Source organism: Anas acuta, chromosome 11, assembly GCF_963932015.1.
Source record: "Anas acuta chromosome 11, bAnaAcu1.1, whole genome shotgun sequence".
Classification (NCBI taxonomy): domain Eukaryota; kingdom Metazoa; phylum Chordata; class Aves; order Anseriformes; family Anatidae; genus Anas; species Anas acuta.
Window position 1 is genome coordinate 16,951,054 of NC_088989.1, and position 20,697 is coordinate 16,971,750.

The following is a 20,697-nucleotide window of genomic DNA, read 5'->3' on the forward strand; positions in this document are numbered from 1 at the left end:
GTCTTTGTTTATCAGTGTAAGTAAAAATGTCAGAAACAGTTATTTTATGATTTCTTCTTGATATGCGTTTTCTCCTTTCCTTGTTTCAGTCTCAGGCAGATAGTAGCTTGCTTTCCACATGATCCTTTGACTCAGGAAAAAATCTAAGTAGCTGGGGAATGAGGAAAAAAATATTTTGGCCTTATGTTAATGGATTCTCTATGTATTGGAAAGACTATATTTCATTCCTTGTTATTTAGGTTCAGTTCTAAATGGAATGTGTAAAATCCACATTATTAGAAAGTGACATTATGCCTAACATGGATCTTCTGTCACTTCTTTTCTTCTGCATACTTCAGTCATGTTCTTTAACTGCATACCTAATAACATGATTAATCGTGAAACAATACAGTACTTCTAATGCTCCTGCTATGTGTTAATAAGAGAATGGTGTTTTGTTATATATAGCTCTTCAGCACTGAATTGTACTGCTCGTTATCCTTGATGAACTTTACTGTCAACATGTAATGAAAAAGTTGATGGTCAATTTCTAGCTGATAACGCCAAGTCCAGCTTTCTTCCTGTGTGTGAGGTTTATTTCAAAATTCCCTTCTTACAATTTTCACCATCAGGTTTATCTAAATAACCTGCACAGTACTTCTTGGATTTCACTTTCATAATGCTCCTTCTTCCCTGCTTTCCTGAGAAGAGCAAGAAAGAGAAGAGAAGATAGGGTAGACTGATTGATGATGATCAGTGTGGGATGGTGTGGTTGAGCAAGACTTTGGTCTTTCCTGTGCTTGAGAGAAAGATTAGCAGAATATAGCCTATACTGAGAAATTTTGTTATGGTTTTTAGGGGGAGAGAAGGGGGGGGGGGGGATGGGGGTGAGTTTTTGTGTGTATGGTCTGCCTCTTTTTTTTTTTTTTTTCCTCCATGATAGTGGCCTAACTTTTGATATCTGGTGCTATGAATAAACACTTTCTGCACTTCTAGCACAACACCTGACAATTGGTTAACAGATGATTCTTCCTTTATTAGGTAAACAAACTTCTTACTAAACTGTCAAGAAAGTATGTTCATTATAACCAATACCACCTCAATGTTTGCTTGTAGGTGCTTTCCTCATCCCATATGTGGTTTTCTTTATTTGCTGTGGAATACCAGTTTTTTTTTTGGAGACAGCCTTGGGACAGTTTACTAGTGAAGGAGGCATTACCTGCTGGAGGAAAGTTTGCCCTTTGTTTGAAGGTAACAAACTTTTCTGTGTTCTACTGCAAAAGAACGCATTAAGTTTTTTGTTTGTTTGTTTTTTAATCAGTATTGAATTTAGGATGTACTTAAAGTGTTTGCTTTTAAATTATCCAAAAAGTAAAAGGTTTCTATTCTCTCTCCCTCCCCTCCAGGAATTGGATATGCTACCCAAGTTATAGAGGCACATCTAAATGTATACTACATCATCATTTTAGCATGGGCTATATTCTATCTGTTTAACTGCTTTACTACAGAGCTTCCTTGGGCTACGTGTGGGCATGAATGGAATACAGGTAAGACCTCAGTAGAGATCATTGCTGAACAAATGAATTATTTCCAGCTAATTGATAAATTGTTGGGAACAGAACTATTGTGGTAGAAAACTCTCTGCAAATGGATCAGTGGCATCACGCTACTTACATCATGATAAATGAATCCTGGAGTGAAAGCTTAGTGATTTATTGTATAAACATTGTGTATTAAGTGTGTGTGTGTTTATATATGTGTGTGTGTATATATATACATAAGTATAATATGTATAATATACGGCATTGTATAAGCATTTGTTCCTGTGTAATATAATGTCAGATAGGAAAAGAAGGCTTTGTTTTTTGTTAATTCTGTAAAATATTCTGGCTAGATCCCAGGATTCTCATTTGCAATCATATCTATTCTCCCTGAATACAGTGAGTGAATTCAACTGCAGAGTTGATGACAGGTTACAATCTTGCTCTTTAACTCTGTGAAATCAGGAGTTTAAATGGAGAAGAAAGTATTAAACAAAGAGCTGTGGATTTGCTCTTTTTTAATACCAAATGTTAAGGAATAATGTGCCTAAAGCTGCCTCTGATAACTTAGTCAAATAATCCTTAATGCATGCAAAGTAACCTCTTGCATCAAAGATGAGGTGTGTATTCATAAGGCTTTTCAGTATAGGGTCTGCATCTGTCCTTTCACTGATAATTTCACGTTACTGATAATACGCTACTTTTTTTTAGTGCATAACAAATGTTTATGGGTGAGAATACATACTAATGCCGTTATTTATAGGCTCCTAAAATTTTTACTTTTACCTTTATATTAGTCTGATTTCAAATCATATATCAATTATACATTCATAGTTTTTATTAATTGGACTTTATCGTGTTTGAGCAAACCTAAAAGTGTCTGAAATCTGTTGCGTTTTAGGTTATGTTAAGGAACTAGCTCATCACCCAATAGCTGTGGAAGGTTTCAGTATAATTTTTGGCATCCCTGCAAAGGAGCTTAGCCAGCATTGATCAAACAACAAGTGTCATTTCAATAATGCTGAGCTGTTCTGATCTTCTTTTTCAGTATTAGAGATAATAAGTCAAAGAGTGACTTTGCACTTGTCGTGTTAAGGCAAAGTGGAAGCTTGTTGCTGGCAGTTTCATAAGCCAATCATTGTCATTGGCTATTGAACCATTGGTTGGAGTAGAAGTGTGTTGTGCTTCTCAATCAGTTACTTCAGTTTCTCAAAGCTTCTTTCTCTTGCCTCAGATGTTTTGTTTTATTGGTCTTTGCCATTGCAACCATGCATTTGGAGAGCATTACAGGAGAATGTAACATACTGTGTGGATATTTTTCTAGCACAGGTCTATGATATTGTGATCAAAATATGCTGTTGCAGAAGTAGTAGCTGACACATTTTAGAGCACCTAGAAATCCTTTTAACCACATGGTGCAAATCTGTTATAGAATGGTGGCTTTACAAGATGTACAAGAAAAAATGTACATGTACATTTACATGTCAATATAACAAACACTTTTTTGTTGTTCTTTTACAGAAAACTGTGTGGAATTTCAAAAACTTAATATGAGCAACTGCAGTCAAGTTTCTTTACAAAATGCCACTTCTCCGGTGATGGAATTTTGGGAGTAAGTGCACATAAACTTTATGCTTGATCTGACTGTTCGTTATCTTCCAATATTTTGGTTGTTTACCTTAAGATACCTTATAAGCTTATAGCACTTAGTGATATGAGTTCAGCTGAAAATTGTCTCATACAGTCTAAGAGAGTCAGGATGAGAGGTTTAACTCTTTTTAGTAGATACAAGGAAAGGAATTCCATATTCTGAAAGAACATAGAACAAAGTGTGCCACTTGCTTGAGAGCTTGGCTCATGCTGCTGGAGGAAAGAGCCTCAAACACATACTAATGAGGCAGAGGTGAAAGAAAGAGGATGATTTTAATTTATTTTTTTCTTGGGGATGTTTCCTCTCTTTTAACGGTTGCATCTTCATCCTTGTTTGAGCTAACAAATATTATGTCTTTATCTTATTTTTGAATGAACTGTGTAAGTGTTAGTTATTTAGCTGTAATGATAACAGGAGACCTTAACTCTCTTGTCTCTGATTATGGTTTCTAGTTAGAGTAATAGAAGATAATTATCTCTTGACAAAATATGGACTGCTATTGTGATGACACATTTTTTCTTATTATAAATATTTAATTAGTGCATGTGTAGTTGCATACTTGTTCCTTGCAAGGCTCAGTGTTTGTTAAGACAGTCACAGAAATGGAATGCTACTTTTAATATGAAGTCACCTCACAATTCAAAGGAACGTGTTACAAAATTCTAGGTTACTAAATATTCTTGAGGGCCATTGTAATTTACCAATTCTATTAATGAGGTAGAAACTTATTCTGAGGCTATATGCTCATTTTTTTTTAATTTTTCTTTCCAGAACTGCAATAGCTACACTTTGAAAGGACTATAAATTAAGACTATCCTACAAAGAGAACTCTACATAGATGTCATTTTTTGAATGTTAGCGTATGCTACTGTCTTTACTTCTGAATCTCTTAGTCTTGCTACCTCAGTTTTCTTAGTCTTTGTGAGTAGTAGTTATTGATTCAGTAAATAATGCTATTATATATATATATATATATATATATATACACATAAAATACACATATAAGGCAGTTATAATGCTTTATACAGATTTGATTATACATTAATAATAAGAAATAACTCTAGGTAATTGTATTTTTTTTCTCTGATAAAATTCCAATAATCTGAACACCTAGTTTGTTAAATCAAAATATACATACTCTACCCACTTCCCAGATAACGTTTCAGAACAAAGAATTTTAGGCTGCATCTCGTATTGCTACAGATCCATCATTTTAACACAAACATATTATGTCTTTGGGATAACTAAAACTACGATTTTTTTTTTTAAATATATAGTTAGAGTAAATGAACAAAGTATTTTCTCCAGTACTAGCCTTATTTACTCACTGTGTTTATTTACTTATTCAACAATATTCAGAACTTAGTAACTGATGGTAACTCCAGCTGTCTAGGGAAACAGGCAATACTCAGTTAATTTATATGGAGAGTAAAAGTAAAGTTTTATATTTCTGGTTTGTTGAAGGTTTATTTTGTTGTTGTTTTGTGTGTGTGTGTTTTTAGTTCTTGGGGGGGGGGGGATTGTCTAATTTACCATGACAGTGTTATCTTGACCCACATACATACAAATTCTAAGCATGTCCTCTCTCAAAATTCTCTAAAAATGAAACTAAAAAAGATTCTATAGCTAAAACTGGATTATAGTTATAGTGAGTTCTGAATCCTTCAAATTGTGGTTGTACTTGACTACCTTGACTATTTGATTTAAGCTGAGTTAGGAATGAATTTTGGAACTAGAAATGGTAATCAGATATTTTTTTTGTGATTTCTTTTCTGGTCTTATGTATACATATCAATACACACTCCAAAATCTTTAAAGTCATCAAAAAAAAACAACAACAACAACAAAAAAACACCACCTTTTGTTATTATATTTATTTTTTTAATCTGTGGACAAGGTTTTTATAATCCTAACAGTTCACTGGCCAAACCCGTTTAAGATATTAAACTTCTCCACTTTCTGTGTCCAAGCAAAACTGTTGCATGAATTTTCAGCCTTGAAAAATGAACATCTTGTCTTGCTGAGAATGATTTTTGCCTTGCTAACATTTTTGTATGCTTTTGCATGGCTTCAAAATTTAGAATAGACACAACCAACTAGTTCAGAAGTGGAAGAACAAACTTTGTCGAACACTGGGACCAGTTTTGCATTAAAATGACTACTCCGAATGAACAGAAGATTGTAGTTATATATTTTTTACATATCAGACATGCATGGTAGAGCTCTGTACAAATGTACAGTGCAGATCTGAAAGTAGTTAATATATAGTAAATATATTAGCAGACTACTTAATTTTTACAGCAAGTCATCTTTTGATCTGTAGATAAATGTTACCAGAAATGTTATTTCACTTAGCCTGAAGTCTTGTTCACATGGTGTTGCTTTACCACTTCATAAATGCTAGCATTAGGAATCATAACTTTATTGAAAGACTCTGAAAGAAATAGTGAAAGGAAAGTTGATGGGCTAAACTGGACAAAGCTGGTGTTAGCTACTATTTTCAGAAGTTGTGTAGATAGTGTGTGAGAATCTTCACTGCTGGAATAACCAATCAGAGGACTGAATTAATTTGCATAATGCCCAGGTTCCTTATGATTAATTAAATTGATTCCTGTGAAGAGAAGGTAGAAGTATTAATTTTCTTCTGAACAACACCACCATTCAAAACCTTCTTTATGTTTTGCTGTCTGTATGATAAAGTCAGCAACTGAAACTCTTCCATGTCATGGCCGCAGTGTATCTAATTCTTTGTGGAAAGGGCCAGCTGGGGTAAAAAGTTTTGTGGTCTATTAGCATCTACGTTTGAGATTATCTATGAACTAGAGTGGTGATTGTTGTAAGTAGTGATCCAATTTGCTTACTGTATGTTATCCAATTTTTTGTAGAGCTGAATAGTTCATTTGTTACCTGTCAGGCTGATCTTATTTTTTTTTCCTTTGATCATATCACCTTACCACAGTCTTCTAGGGTGTTCATAATATCTTCATATATATATATATATATATATATTTAATCTAAAAACAAACACAAAGCAAAAAAACTCAAACCCAAACAACAATAAAAACCCTTTGCAGTTGGAGAGCACTCACTATTTACAGAAATGCAAGTGCTCTGAATCTGAGTTAATACTGATGAAGGATATACAGGTTGCTATGTATTACAAAGCAGACTAGACCGGCATTCTGTAAATGCCATCAGAGGTTAGTAACAGTGGCACAAGTTGGATTTGTGTGTGCGTAAATGAATACACAAGTCCCCAAATGAATGTCTTTACTTCTGACTTAGAGAAGGAGTCATCTTTTTCTTTTTTTTTTTTTTCTCTCCTTCCTTTAACTGGTATTATTATATATCTTTAATCTAGACTAGAAGGCTCAGGCCTTTTTATTTGTGACTGGAAGCAAATCCAAATCCTTGGGTGGTTTGTGGATTGCAGATAAATACTTCAGCCTCGCTGCTGATATATTTCTAGCTTTTATTGCTTCTGTGGCTTGGGCTATTCCTAAAACTATTGCTGGAGTCAAACAGTAATTTGCCCAAGTGCAGTGAAGACTAAGAAAATACTCTGCAGTACTATGAAGCTTTTATAGCATGCTGACTAATAATTGGCCTTCCTCAGGTCTGTATGGACTACGTTGTTTCTTTGCTAGTCTAATAGGTATAGGCTCACTTCCTCTTAGAATTCGACATTTTCTACCAGCTTTGGTGGCTGGGTCACAAAGAAGATGAAAGCCTGTTTAGTGTCTTGGATGGATTTTTTGTTTGTTTATTAAAACAAAAACAGACTCTAGAGATAAGTAGGTTCTAGGTGCTATTTTCCTCTTGGTATATTCAAAAGCCTCTAATTATGAATCCAAAGATTGCAAAAATTAAAATATTTTTGTGAGCTTGTAATTGATAACTACTTATATGTAGCTACACATCCAAAATGGCCTGAGCCCGCTGAAGGAACAGCAGGCAAAGTTGAGGGGGTTGGACCCATTTTACTTGTTTTCCTGCTTAGTTAAAATATCTTTTCCTGTTAATGATTGTTTTAAGATTTCATTTGAGTTATCTGACTTGTCACTGACCACAGATGTCAATGTTGACAACTCTGGAAAAAATCAGGAACTTAAAGAGGATTTCTAACCTTCCTTAAAAAGTCATAGTATCGATAAGTTTCACATTCCATCTGCATATACGTTTTTCAAAGGTAAACAGCTGAATCGATCACAATTCACTTTTTATGCTACAAGTTATATAATGTTGTGTTACGGAGAAAGATAGGCAAGAGTCTGAAAACTTCACTTTTCATTTCATAGTGGTGCCCAGTATTCAGAGACTGTCCAGTTAATTACTGCTCATTTTGTTGTTCTTATCCTAAAGGGTTAGCCTGATAAAGCTTTTTTTTTTTTAAAATTAATTAATTTCAAGGTACGTCACGTTCATTTTTTATTGTTTAAGCTTTAAAGTAGCTGCAGTAATAATAGAGGTGTTGATCATTTTTGATATGTTAAAGCAGTCCCGTGAAAGAGAGCTGTAGCCATGGATGCGGCTATCTTTATAGCCCAGAAAACAGAGAAGAGAAAATCTACATCGTGATGTGTGCTTTGCTAGGTGCGGAAACTAGCAGGTATACATGTAGGGGATAGCAACTCTGTGTGCTCTTTTGGCTGTTACTCTGGTCTGTCACCATGGACAGGAATTTGAGGTTTCTTGTGCCTGGGAAGGGAGCTGGATAGATAGAGGACCCATGGTTTTGTAGTTGATTCCACCTCAATAGTTTGTTATTGGCTGTATAACAACAACTTAGTCCTCTGCTAAAGAAGGTCTAGTTGTTGGCCTGTCATCCTCTGAAGGCAGTGACATATCCTTAGCATTTCCAAGTAAAGCCTAGTGAGAAAAAACATTTTTTTTTTTTTTGTTTGGGCAAAAGAAAAGGGGCTGTTCTCAGCAAAAAGGAAAAGGCACAAACCCTTTCCTTGCAAAGTCAAAGAGTTTTTCCTGTTTCATTCAGACTGCAAATGACTGCAAGAGTCACATTGTGGTTAATCCCCACTATCCTATGAAAAGTCATTAGCAAGTTGGGCCTGATTCTGCAGTGCTCAGTACCCAGAGACCTTCAGCACCTCTCAGAACTAGGCCCTTTGTGCATGTCTTGTAGAAGAACATTGAGCTGTGCCAGACTTGCTTGTTTCGGTTCAGTTCACAAGAGGCCGTGTGAAAACAGCACTTTGTTTGGATTTACATGAGCTCTTCATCTGGTTTTACCTTAGAACCACAGATTTTGCCTGGTTTCAGTTCAAAGAAGGAAATGGGATATGTCTCAAAATGCTAAGCCAAGGGTAAACATTAGCCTAAATCAGGCAGATGAAATTTACCCCCGGTTTTGATTTTTATCTTGAATATTTTACATACCTCTTCTACTATGCAGAAAAAATGGCATCAAAAGTTACAAAGTCATACACTCAAGTATTAGGAAATGCTAGAACTGAGGTTGTGTGAGTTTAAGTTGATGTCTTTAGTGAATATGATCATCTGTAGTTGAAGGAACGGCACCTTTTTTTTTCAGTAGAACTGCTTTGTTCTGGCTAGAGGATGGATAGGGAGCAAACACCGTGCTGGCATTGAATATTTTGTTGTTCTTCTCTATGTTTCTTTTCCAACGTTTTGTATTCTCATTATTATTATCATGTTTCTCCTTTCCATACAAAAATATTAATTTAATCAAGACTAGCACTAGAGTGCTTATGGTGTCAATGACTTTGCAATCATAGATCTTGATTACTTCCATGTTCATTTACCTTCACAAAATCCATGTAACATCAAATTATTCCCACTTTATAGAAGGGGATCTGAGCTACAGAGAGTAAAAGTGCTAAGTGTAAGAGGCCCTATTATTTTTTTCATATTCTTTAGTGTTAAGTTGTGCTGATTTATTTCAGTTAAGAAACAAAGAAATGTTTCTGCATTCTCCAAAGATAAAGGCTTTAAAAAATTACTTAAACGAATAAACTTACTACAGCTTTTGAAACAAGTAATTGCTCTTTAGCTTTAACCAAAACATTATTTTGCTCTTACATGAAATTTTAGGGGGATTATTCAAAATGCAGAAAGTCCTTTGTCTCCACTCTGATGACTCAATATTTAGAATGCTCTTTGCGGTATTTTGTTTCAAGAAATTAAATACATGTGTTCCACTTCTTTGAACATGATCTGTATGGGATGGGGATTTCACATTGAACCTGCTCTAATTGTTATAAAATATAAACAGTCATGAGGCGTAGATGGGGATCCTAACAACTTCTGAGATGAGTGCCTCAGCCATAAGTTTAGAGGATCATTCTCCTGCTGCTTCAGTTCTTATTTAGGTGGTTTAGATTGAAAAGGATCCTTGAGGACAGTAAGGATTTACAGAGGCTGTTCTGTTACTTTATAAGTAAATAGCTAGACCATCCAGTTCCAGTCCTTATACTAATAAGAATTTAATTATTTATGCACAGTATTAACAGGAAAGTGTGGAAGCTGTTCTGAAGTCATGTACTGCTGGATAGCGGGAAGCATGATAGGGAGTTTTCTTCGTAGAAGACCTTATGCTTTAGGGTAGAACAGGGCTATGAATATGAATGTAGGACTCTGAAGCCTTCCAGGGTTTCCAGGAAGATAGATGAACTCAATGATTTTAGTTTTCTGTCCTAGCATGTTCTACCTGTGTATGCAAATAGCAATAAATGAGGTCAGAAGAGACATCTGGAAGTCATCTTGTCCAACCACTGCTCAAGCAGGGCCACCTAGAGCTGGCTGCTCAGGACCATGTCCAGGTATTTTTTGAATGTTCCTAAGGAGGGAAACTCCACAGCCTCCCTGGGCAGCCTGTTCTAATGTTTGGTCACCCTCACGGTCAAAAAGAGTTTTTTGATGTTCAGATGGAACCTCCTGTGATGAGAGACAATGGACTAAAACACCACTGAAGAGTGTTTTTGACCTCTTTGCATACTTCCTTCAGGTATCTATATACATTGATAAGATCCCCCTGAGCCTCCTCTTCTCCAAGCTGAACGGCCCCAGCTCTCTACAGCCTTTCCTAATAGTAGAGGTGCTCCAGTCACTTAATTATCTGTGATGCTGTTTGTTGGACTCTCTCCAGTACCTTCATGTATGTCTTATACTGAAGAGCCCGGAACTGGATGCCGTAGTTCAGGTGTGGCCTCATCAGCACTGAGTAGAGGGAAATCCTTTCTCTCTCAGTTTTCTAATCTTAAGTGTGGACGCTGACAAATCATTTTAGATGGAACCTAAACGTTAGCATGCTTCTGGGACATTGGTGAGCTATTTCAGTGCTTACCTGAACCCCTCAGCTGATTTGTTTTTCCTTTGTTTATAGCTAGTGCCTTCTTGGAATCTACGACAACTATCCAGTTTAATATCCTTCCCCAGGTTTACATCCAGTCCTGCCTTTCTCATGTACAACTCATACTTGCTTAGTTTTTTAGTCAATTTGAATTCTTAAAGGAGGGATGCTCTTGATGTGGGAGGAAAACAGAAATGTAGCTAACAGGCAGGAAAAGAAGTTGGTAGGCTTTTCACTCTTTCCCATTATATTCTAATGTGGCAGTAAGGAAATTGAGTTTCCATGTGAGGAGGATTGCCTGAGGAAGACTCATTAGACATTGCTTGGGATTGCCTATAGATTACAGAATATCAGTCAGTGCAGGCCTTTAAACAATCATGTAGGCAAAGTTGTCCTGCAGTTCAGAAACGGAGATAACTGATACTCTCCTGAAGTCCCTTCCACAGATAGTCAGCAGAATTGAAATCATAAAAATCTATTGTTTTTAGTTAATAAATAAAATTGAGCCAGTAGAATTTTCATTTCAATTTAATTAAGAATTGTAAATTGCAAGAGGATGGTGGTACTTTATGAAGAATCAGTAGTTGTAAATGTGAACTCAGGACCTCCCCAAATAGCTCCTGATCATTCACAATATTATTTTTCTATTTTGACTTACAAGGTACATTTTTTTGCTGCTTTGTATCCCTTGTTTTTTTTTTGTTTGTTTGTTTGTTTTTTTTTTTGTTTGTTTGTTTCTTTGTTTGTTTGTTTTTCAACTAGGAATTAGTGTAGGGCCAGTGCATATGAGAAACATGCTGAGACAATGATTTCTTTTGGCCTTTCAGGGAATTGTTTTATACTTATATATTCCAGGGGGAAGATACAAGAGTTTACTATCACTCATTTATTGCATAAGTTTGTAGCCAAGAGCTTATGAAGGACTATTTTACAAAATCATGGAATGTTTCTAACTTTTTTTTCTGTGGTCTGCTGCTCTCATTATATGAACACTTAAAAGTGAACAGCTGAGTACAAGTCTACAGGCTGCCTAAGAGGCTCAACAGAATTTTTTTGAGAACAACCAGGCTGGCTTATATTTCTTCTAGGTACTTTCATTTCACAGCTGCTTCAGCCTGAATGCTGAACTAATTTACATCACTCTGAAGGTGAATAAAAAGGAGATTTTTATTTTTTTTTTATCACTGCATGACTTCTTCAGAGAGGAGTAGGTGGAGTAGCGGAAAAACTGCACAAAGGCTGAGTTATTGGGTATCTTGAGAGAGTACCAAGAAACTATAGAGCAGAGGTGAGTGGAGTGATACAAAAGAAACCATTTGATAGGATTAAACTCTCAGACTTGGCTAAGAAGTCACTTGCCGTGACTCCAGTGAAACAGGTTGAAGGAAAATAGGTCAGGAATAGCTAAAGGGTAAGTGGGGTGTTCAGGGTTTGTATATCTCAGTCTTTCTCTAGCTATAAGTACACACACATACATACCATGCAGATTTTTTTTATTGATACTCACAGTAGTTGTTAATTGGTGTCGCATTGTATTCAGATAAGTACTGACTTCAATGTGACATTGGTTAACATAAGAAATACTTGTTATTTGCAATCAGAAACTAGAAATTTTAGAGAAGTCTGCTGAGTAGAATTTAATCTTTTTAACAGATAAGAAATGTGAAAAGTGGATAACAAATATACAATATATAACCCTCTCAGGACTTCAAGAGGAAAGAACTAGGCCGAGTAGCAGCAAATGTGTCTCAACTCGGAATAATTCATTCTGATATGTGTAGGTCACAGAAAATATACTATAAGAGGTAAATATTTTAGAGCTGTGCATAATGCTCTAGCTGTGGAATTCTCACTGATGTGACCACTGGGAATTACCTGTCTGCTGCTTTCAGAAAGCCAAACATAAAGTTAAATGTTTTTTCATAAGAGATTTCTTAGTTTAACAGAATTTTATAGCGGGTTTTTTATTATCTTCTAAAAGCTGTGTAAATATATAGGGCAGAGTGTGTACAGTAACCTAGGCAAGTTCTTAAATGTGTGTGATATTTCCATGTGTTTTCTGTGTGAGTTTCTCTGTGGTGTTTTATAATACATATTTTTAAGTAATGTTGCATGAATTCTACCAACTAAACTGCTACCCTTTTGGTTTTGATAGGGTTTTTATATCTTTTAACATTCAGTATATTTTGTAAAAAGTCTATCATGGTAGTATCTAAGGCAGTGGAGAATACTGTATTAAATCTTTAGTATCTCATATTTCCCGTTTATTCTGTTTTGCTTTCATTACGAGAGAAAACCATTCTATGTTCATAGAAAGGTGGAGGTGTGTAATTTTGGTTAACTTGCATTCTATTAGCCATTATCCCTTACCTCGAGAGTTTTAGTGTGTCCAGTTGGTAAACAGGAACTTCTCAACCAAGCATGGAGTCTTCTCTGAAATACCGCTGGTCGTACATTTATATGTTGTTATTAGAAATAAGCATTTTTTGTTTAATTCCTGCTCACTTACATACCAGTGTCTTTCAAAAAGTTTTTCAAAAGTTTTTGTTCTTCCTAGACTGTTCCTTTTTCCACCTTTGAGTAATGCAATCCAGATTGATGGATCAGCCTCTCTTCCAAATTAGACAGCAATTAGCACAGATAAGACAACCATAACAAAATCCTGCAAATCTCTGAAAGATATTGCTGGACAGAAAGGCTTCTGTGCTGTTCAGTAGAGTTTAGTGTTTTAATAGAACTGAAAGAGCAATTTCAGTCACTCAGAGATCCCTTAAAGCTCATTCCAATTGTAAGAGATGAGGAAAGAGGCTGATGAAGCACAGACTTGAGAAGAACACACAACGCTGCTGCCTAGGAAGGTCACAGGGTCAAGTGAGCTGCAGCATTCAGTTTTTTAAGACTCTCTATGTAAGACAGTGGGAAAAGTTAAGTGACTCAGACAATGGAGAATGGATATTGCTGGTGAGGAAACAACTCAAAATAGTTGTTTCAAAGTTATTCCTACAGTTATGTAGTATAGTTATTCCTACTTATTGATGAGCATTGGCCACACAATAACAATATGTTACATAATAAACAATATGTTACAAGTACTCTTTGTTAGATAAGCAGCTTCCTCTGATCTCTGTGACAAAAAGAATGCTGTTGTGTCCAAGGAAAACATCTCAGCCTTCCAGTGTGTCTGGAAGTACTGCAGTCACTATGGTTCTTCCAAAGGAGGCTGACTTTGTGGTGGTTAACTACCACCACATCTTAAGCATCTGACAGTGCAACAATCCATTGAGGGATTGTCTTCAAGCAAATGCTTGCCAGAGCCTTGGATGCTGGTAGCTGTCTGGCCTTGTGGTTCAGGTATCCACAAAGGATCCTGGTACATGGAATTTGAATGCCACCAGTTTCAGAATCAAGTTAGTATCTGCTCAAGTCTGCGTGTCAGCAACTGTATAGTTGCACACAATACTCAAATGCATTTGGGTATGAAATACTCAAAACAATAAATTTTCACAGAAGTTAAATATTAACTGTAGACAGTGCAATGAGAGACAAAGAAATATGAGATTTTAGAAAACATCTTTGGATGGAGGACTTAATTTAGCATAGGAATAGAGGATGTCTGAGAGATAATGATACTTCTGAATTGGTGGAAAAAGCTGTGTGCTACTGCTGCTCAAAATTGTTAGCTTTTTTCTTTTTCTTTTTTTTTTTTTTTTTCACTTCACAAAGAGCTCAGTGAAAAGGTTCACAAGGTAAATATAAACTGGGTCTGAAAAATCTGCAGGTATGAAAGAAACATACCAAAACATGGAGCATACCAGCAGCCAGAAAGGCTACTCAGCAGCAGTACCACTGCTGCTTAGTGGCTTCTTTTTTCTTTCATTTTCCACAAAATGTGCTGAGGACAGAATCTGGTGCAGAGTATGTAGATAGCATTGCCTGCTCCTGACTGAACAGATACAGAAGGAGAAGTGACCTTGGGAGGCTGCTTTCTCTGACTTATTTATTTATTTTGTAAAAGAAAAATGTCTTGGACACTGCTTCAAATTGGGGAGGGAACATGAAGGAGCTTTCTTCAAATACATTGAATCTGTTCTTCAGCTTTCCAAATCATGAAATAATGCAATGATTACCTTGGTACATTCCTTTCAACTATGCATGGTAGCAGTTAATCCTTTTTATTTTCAAGAGTTTGCTGCAGCCCTGCACATTGGAACACTTTATTAAAGATGCCCTTTCCCAGGAAAAGTGCTCTCCCAGCCCATGGGAAGTGTAGTGCTGTTGTTGCTGTGTCCCAAAAGAGTGCACTTGTAGAAGCTAAAGCTTTCAAACTCTTACTTTTCAATTGTAGATGCAAAGGTTATTTTTCTACTATGAGTAGTCAGAAGTAACAGTTACCTCATAATATGCCTGTCTGCAGCAATTCTAGCAAAAGAAGGTTCCTTCTTTCTTTAGGATTACTGAGCTGGTAAATCAAAAACTGTTTTAGTAAATTCACAAGCAAAAGCACTTTCAATAAGTACGTAATACTTACTGATCTTTATTTTTCCAAATTTTGCTAGTACATATATGTACAATGATGTCAACTGAAAAGAAGAGAGGTTACCATTAGCAACAGTAGGTTTCTGGAATTTAGGTAGCAAAAGGTCATAGAATACTGTCTCGTTACTTACTGAGGACGTTGTTTTATGTCTACTGAAAGTATGCTGAAATTTTTCTGTGGCTTTGTTCTTTCTTCCCCGTTCTGTCCTTGTTTTATCCACAATTCTATTTTGATTCAACATGAACTGTATGCGTTTGGATTATAGTATTTGGTACTATAAGCTGTAACCACAATGAAAACACTCTGTAGTCATAATTAGCCATGTAGCCAAGATTTGATTGTCAGTTTTAAATGCCATTGTGACCAAGCATCAGCTTTTCTGGCACGTAACAAGAAATACAAAGTATTCTGAACTTCAGTTAAGTCATATTATTTACATTTATATTATATATGTTTAATAATAATATAATATTAATACAATATATAATAATAATTTATAAATTATAATAATTATAGTAATAAATATATATTTACATGCAATTACATTTATCTTTTATTTATCTTTTATTTATAGACTTATCTTTTATTTAAGTCTATCAATGTCTGTCATTTCTTTTTCTTTGTGTTATGTGTGGAAAGGAAAGTAAAACTCTTCCTTCAATAATAGTTACTCAAGTTATCTATGTGCAGAAAGACATAGTGAAGCCTTCAAACATGTAACGTGTCTTTGAGTGTGATACACGTTATGAATCCACTGTGGTTTAAATTAAAAAAAAAAAAGAGAGAGAGACCTTAATTTTCCATTTACAGACACTATATCCTGTGTAGTTTTTGTTTTGCTACCACTGATTTAAAACTCTTACTCTGGTTTGATTTCACCTTCAAGTTCCAAGTTAACCCTAATGCAGATGAAGTTTATTTCCTCAACATTGTGTTCAAGATGTTGAAATGCCAACAGTCTCCTGGCTTCTTTCCCAGGCTACTGGCAGTTCGTTAAATTGAACTGCTGTGTATAAGAAACAGAAAAACAAAAACAAACTCAAGACCCACAAGAAGTCTTCTCAAACTCTAATCATTTTCTGTTTTAACGTATTTTTGACATACAACAATACTTGATGATTTGTATCTTCAGATCTCTGTGCAAGCCAAATAATTTTTACAGCAAAATTTCACCCAGTCTTAAGTTGTTGGCAGTAAACTCGCACAGTATGCTCAAAGTTACTATGGTTAAAACGGTGTATAATAAGCAGTGATCTTAAATGCTGTAGTAATTCAAATGGTTACCCCCAGCTACATCATTGTTTGTACCTTGCAGCTACAGTGGTTCTCTAGGTTCTTGGGCTTTTTTTTTTTTTCTTCAAGTGAAAATAAGTCTTCAGACTCTGTCTGAAGAGTTCAGGTTTTTGAATTTAACAGCACTTTTTGAAGTGATGTTAAGGACAGACATGCGTGTTTTCTACTGGAAAGCATGCAGAATTTGAAAAGCAAAATTACATAGGCATTTACTGGTTTTGTTTTTTTTTTTTTAATAGTAAGTTTTATAATATATTGTATATATGTTATATATATTTGTATACATGCTTTTTTACAGTATGTCTGGCATGCACCTCTGCTAAATGACATGGCCAATGAGATCCTAATATCTCCTGGAGTATATGCCAAATTTGACAACTAAAAAGTTTTATCGTAAAGAAATGTCGAAGTCATCCCTTAATTCAGGTTTCTGATTCTCAATAATTTAGTTATGTAATTCAGCTTAGTTATCTCCCATGGCTTCCCTGTAACTGTCAAGCTTGTATAGGTACCCAAGTGGGGCACTTTTGGCTCATTAAAATTAGTAATTTTTCATTTTGACTTTTAATATTACTTGATAATTCAGAATATAAAATTCCTAGGAGTTTGCCATTTGTCTGGGGATCCCACTATCTCCTTTTACAAGACCACATAGTTTATTTAAGGGTTTTCTTAGGGTGACGCTGAGGCCCTCTAATAAAACTAGTTTCACTTATAATGACCGTGAGGTACTTGCAACCTCTTCCCATCACAATCTGGTTAATTTTTACTGTGCACATAAATTACCCCTTCTTTCTGCTCTGCTTTATCACGTACTGTCACAAGTGATGAAACGCTGATGCAGGCCTTCACAGATGTGGCTGTTCCTGGGCATCTTACTATAGAACTTCTTATTTATTTACTTATTTTTTAATGCCTGTACTTCTAAACTGCATGGGTATCACTTTAAATGTCATTTTACAGTTCTTTATCTACGTTAAGATCTGAGGAGAATAAGGTAGTGCAGGGCTCTTGTAATGTTTAGAAATGAGGAAGACAACTGTGCTATTTTGTTTACTACTGTTTGGGTGATTTATTCAAGGTTGTAGCAGTATTTAGATAGAAGCTGGACTGCTGAGGAACAAGAAGCTGTGATCAATTCTGTCATCTCCGACCACTGAATATATCAGCCTCACTTCTTGAATTCAGGAGAGATTCATGTGTTTTTAATTTTTTTTTTGATTTTTTGATTAATTTGTTTTTTGATTAATTTATGTTGAGTAATAAAAGAATAAGGGCAGTTATAAGGGTGTCCATAGTCAGGCTGAACTCAGTTTTGTGAGAAGAATTTCAAGTTCTGAATGCCTCCTGCTTTCAAAATCTGCCGCTGCTGCCGTTTCTGCCAGTGTCAGCAGGACAGCTAAGGCCCTGGCACTAAGGAGAGCTGTGTTGTGCCTGCTGAGGAAATCACTGCTACCCTCTGAGCAAGACTTTTTCTCTTCATTGGGTGTATTCTTTGGCTGCATTGTATCTTATAGTTTAATTGTATGTTCTGGACTTGTTGCTGCTTTCTTTCTAAGAGAAACATTAAACCTTTGTTCTGCATGAACAGAGAAAAGACAAAGTGATTTAAAGTACTTTTGTATATTTAAATACTCATTACAGTGCTAACAGTTCAGGTTGATTGGCACCATGTGTCTTTCTTAAATGGGAGCAGCAGGTCTAATTGTTTAGAGGTCATTAATTTGCCATTTACTTTCTATGCCACTCTTTTCAAAAGAATCCAGCCGAGGTTTTTGGATGGGTATGGTAGGTGTCTCTGCTATTTGAGACTTCTCACAGAGAATTCAGAAAAAACAACATTTACTTTCTGTAGACAGCTTCCAGAAAACGGGTGCTTTAAAACTTCTCAAGTCTTTGCTGAGAATTGAGTTTGTAATGCATAGTTGCTTTTTAGTGTGTGAAACATTGTAGCCATGAGATAGATAGATGTTAACAACAACTTAATAAATAAATGTTATTAAGCCATTAGAGAAGAACAGCATAATGGTTCAAGTGACCAGCTGCTGGAATGGATTACGTTGAGAACTGGTTGTAGATTATGATGTTAGTTTAATTCATAAAAATAAATGTTGCAAGGTAAAAGTAAATGTTGAAACTCAAATATTTATTACTGGAAAAACAGTAAAACTGAAAAAACATTTACTCTTGAAGTGTTTTGTTTTGGGCTTATGTATACCTGTTGTTGATTCAGAGCATTTATTTTTATTTTTTTATTTTTGTCTCTGACTTTCGCTTTGTACAAAAGCTTTCCATGCTGAATCTATCTTTAAATCTTGTTGATTTTTGTCACTGACCCGGGAAAATCCATCAGTTGTTTATTTTTAACCTGATGTAAAACCCACTGAAAATATTCCAATACTTTCTCTTCTGTGTCTTTTCTCTTAGCATGATGCATACTCACTAGTCAGTAACCAGAAGTCTCCTTCATTGAAGGAGACTTGCTTTTAGCTCAGTGTTTTATATGTAGTACTATTTTGCTCCAGTATTATCCTTTCTTTTTTCCTCCCTTTGGTAGACGCAGAGTGCTAGCTATATCTGATGGGATTGAACATATTGGGAATCTGCGTTGGGAACTTGCCCTGTGCCTCCTCGCTGCCTGGACTATCTGCTATTTTTGCATTTGGAAAGGAACAAAGTCAACTGGAAAGGTAGGGTTAAAATTCTGTACATTAGCTGAATTATGACTACTGCTCTAAACCTGTGTTGTCATTTACATGTTTTTAAATCATAATTGTAGGATTTTTAAATGCATATTGCATTGCTGTAAGTATCTGTATTTGGGAGTATATAGAGTGCAAGTACCTAAGAATCAGTCCTACTTTTTACTGTTTTGTTCCTCTTGGTTTTAATGGTTTTCATTTTCACTAAGTTTGTTACATGAGTCTGTTGTTGTTGATGATGATGATGTTTTAGTAGTTGTATTGTTATTAACTTAGCACTTATTAACTTAGCAGACTCCTCTAGAGGTCATTCCTTGAATTATGGAATCAAGAACGTGTTGTGTTGATTTCTGTGCACAAAGTATAAAATTTTGAATTTGGCCCTAAACTCAAAGGAGCTGAAACTCTCAGTGATGCAAGCAAATTACACAGATAAACTGAGAGCATTCAGAAACATAAGGAAGCTACAATAATGCAGATGTAAACAAATTCAAATGGATCACCAAAAGCAGAAATAAGAGAAAATAACAAAAACAAAACGCACATATGAAGATAACCATATTAGGAAAAAATAATAAATAAAAATCCAGTATTCTTGTAAGTTGTTGAGTGAATGAATACTGGATACCTAACAGAACGATGCTACTTCACAGCCTAAGGATGTCATGGGACTTCTGTCTGTATTTACCAACTCTGTCAGTCAATCTGGTAGTGCATTTTTCATCTAAGTATTTACACGCATGGATTTATGCAGCCCTATTTTTTATCAAGTCACTGCTTGAAAGATGCTGAGAGAGTCTGTCTAGAGATACATACAAGAACAAATAGTTTAGATCAAAGAGGAAAAAAATGAAAAAACTGAAGACAAAAATATAGAGAAGCAAAGGTGAGATAAGGGAATGACAAGATAAATGTCTGTATGTCTTTGAAGTATGCACTCAAGGGAGGTACAAAAGTGGTGTAGAGCTACAACTGATGGCAAAGAAATGAAGCTGAGCAAATTATTTTTTTCAATCAGAACGAACGTCTGAAGATGGAGATCTATTCAACCATAGAATAATCTTGTCCCAAGGGTGGAGGAAAAACATGTATTGCGAATGCACATGTGCATGAATGCAAGCTTGTGCAAAATTGCATAGAATACTTAAGAAAAACAGCATTGGCAGAAATAATTTGCTAAGGAAGAGTCTCTATTGATCTCAGTGGGGACATATTTTATGTTTCTGTGTTTCTGTGATTTACATTCAGATTTTTATAATTCTCCATATGCATGTTAATGAGATTCCTTCAGCATATACCACTTCCTCAGAAACAGGTCTCTCATTTGAAAGTGATTAAAGTGTATCTGATTTTTTTTTCCTGATAGCTTAACTAAATTCACAGCTTACTAGTAAGTGGAACATATTTATTTTATTCCAGTTTCATTTTGATAACTGCCCTTCTGATGAGTTTAGGCAAAGCATCCTGAGGTAGAGAAGTACATGTATCTTGCCCACTTTGAATGGGATGATAAGCTGTTCAGATACACAGAAATAACGAGCAGTCTTCCAAAAGAAATGCAAAGAAAATGAAATCAGTGCTCAGTACTCAGCTGCATTGGTCTCAAGGGGTCCTGTAAGAAGTAGGCTTATCACATATTTATACTACTTAGATCGGTTTACCATGAG

At 35.5% G+C, this 20,697-nt stretch overlaps 1 protein-coding gene across 6 annotated transcripts in view; it reads left to right on the forward strand.

Moving 5' to 3' along the window:
- Positions 1 to 20,697, forward strand: part of SLC6A11 (solute carrier family 6 member 11) — a 124,813-nt gene that overhangs the window by 32,900 nt on the left and 71,216 nt on the right. For all 6 annotated transcript variants that reach the window (XM_068695145.1, XM_068695146.1, XM_068695144.1 and 3 more), the window contains 4 exons: positions 1,096 to 1,230; positions 1,386 to 1,526; positions 3,042 to 3,132; positions 18,886 to 19,018. In XM_068695145.1, coding sequence (XP_068551246.1) covers positions 1,096 to 1,230; positions 1,386 to 1,526; positions 3,042 to 3,132; positions 18,886 to 19,018 — 500 coding nt within the window. The remainder of the gene's footprint in view (positions 1 to 1,095; positions 1,231 to 1,385; positions 1,527 to 3,041; positions 3,133 to 18,885; positions 19,019 to 20,697) is intronic.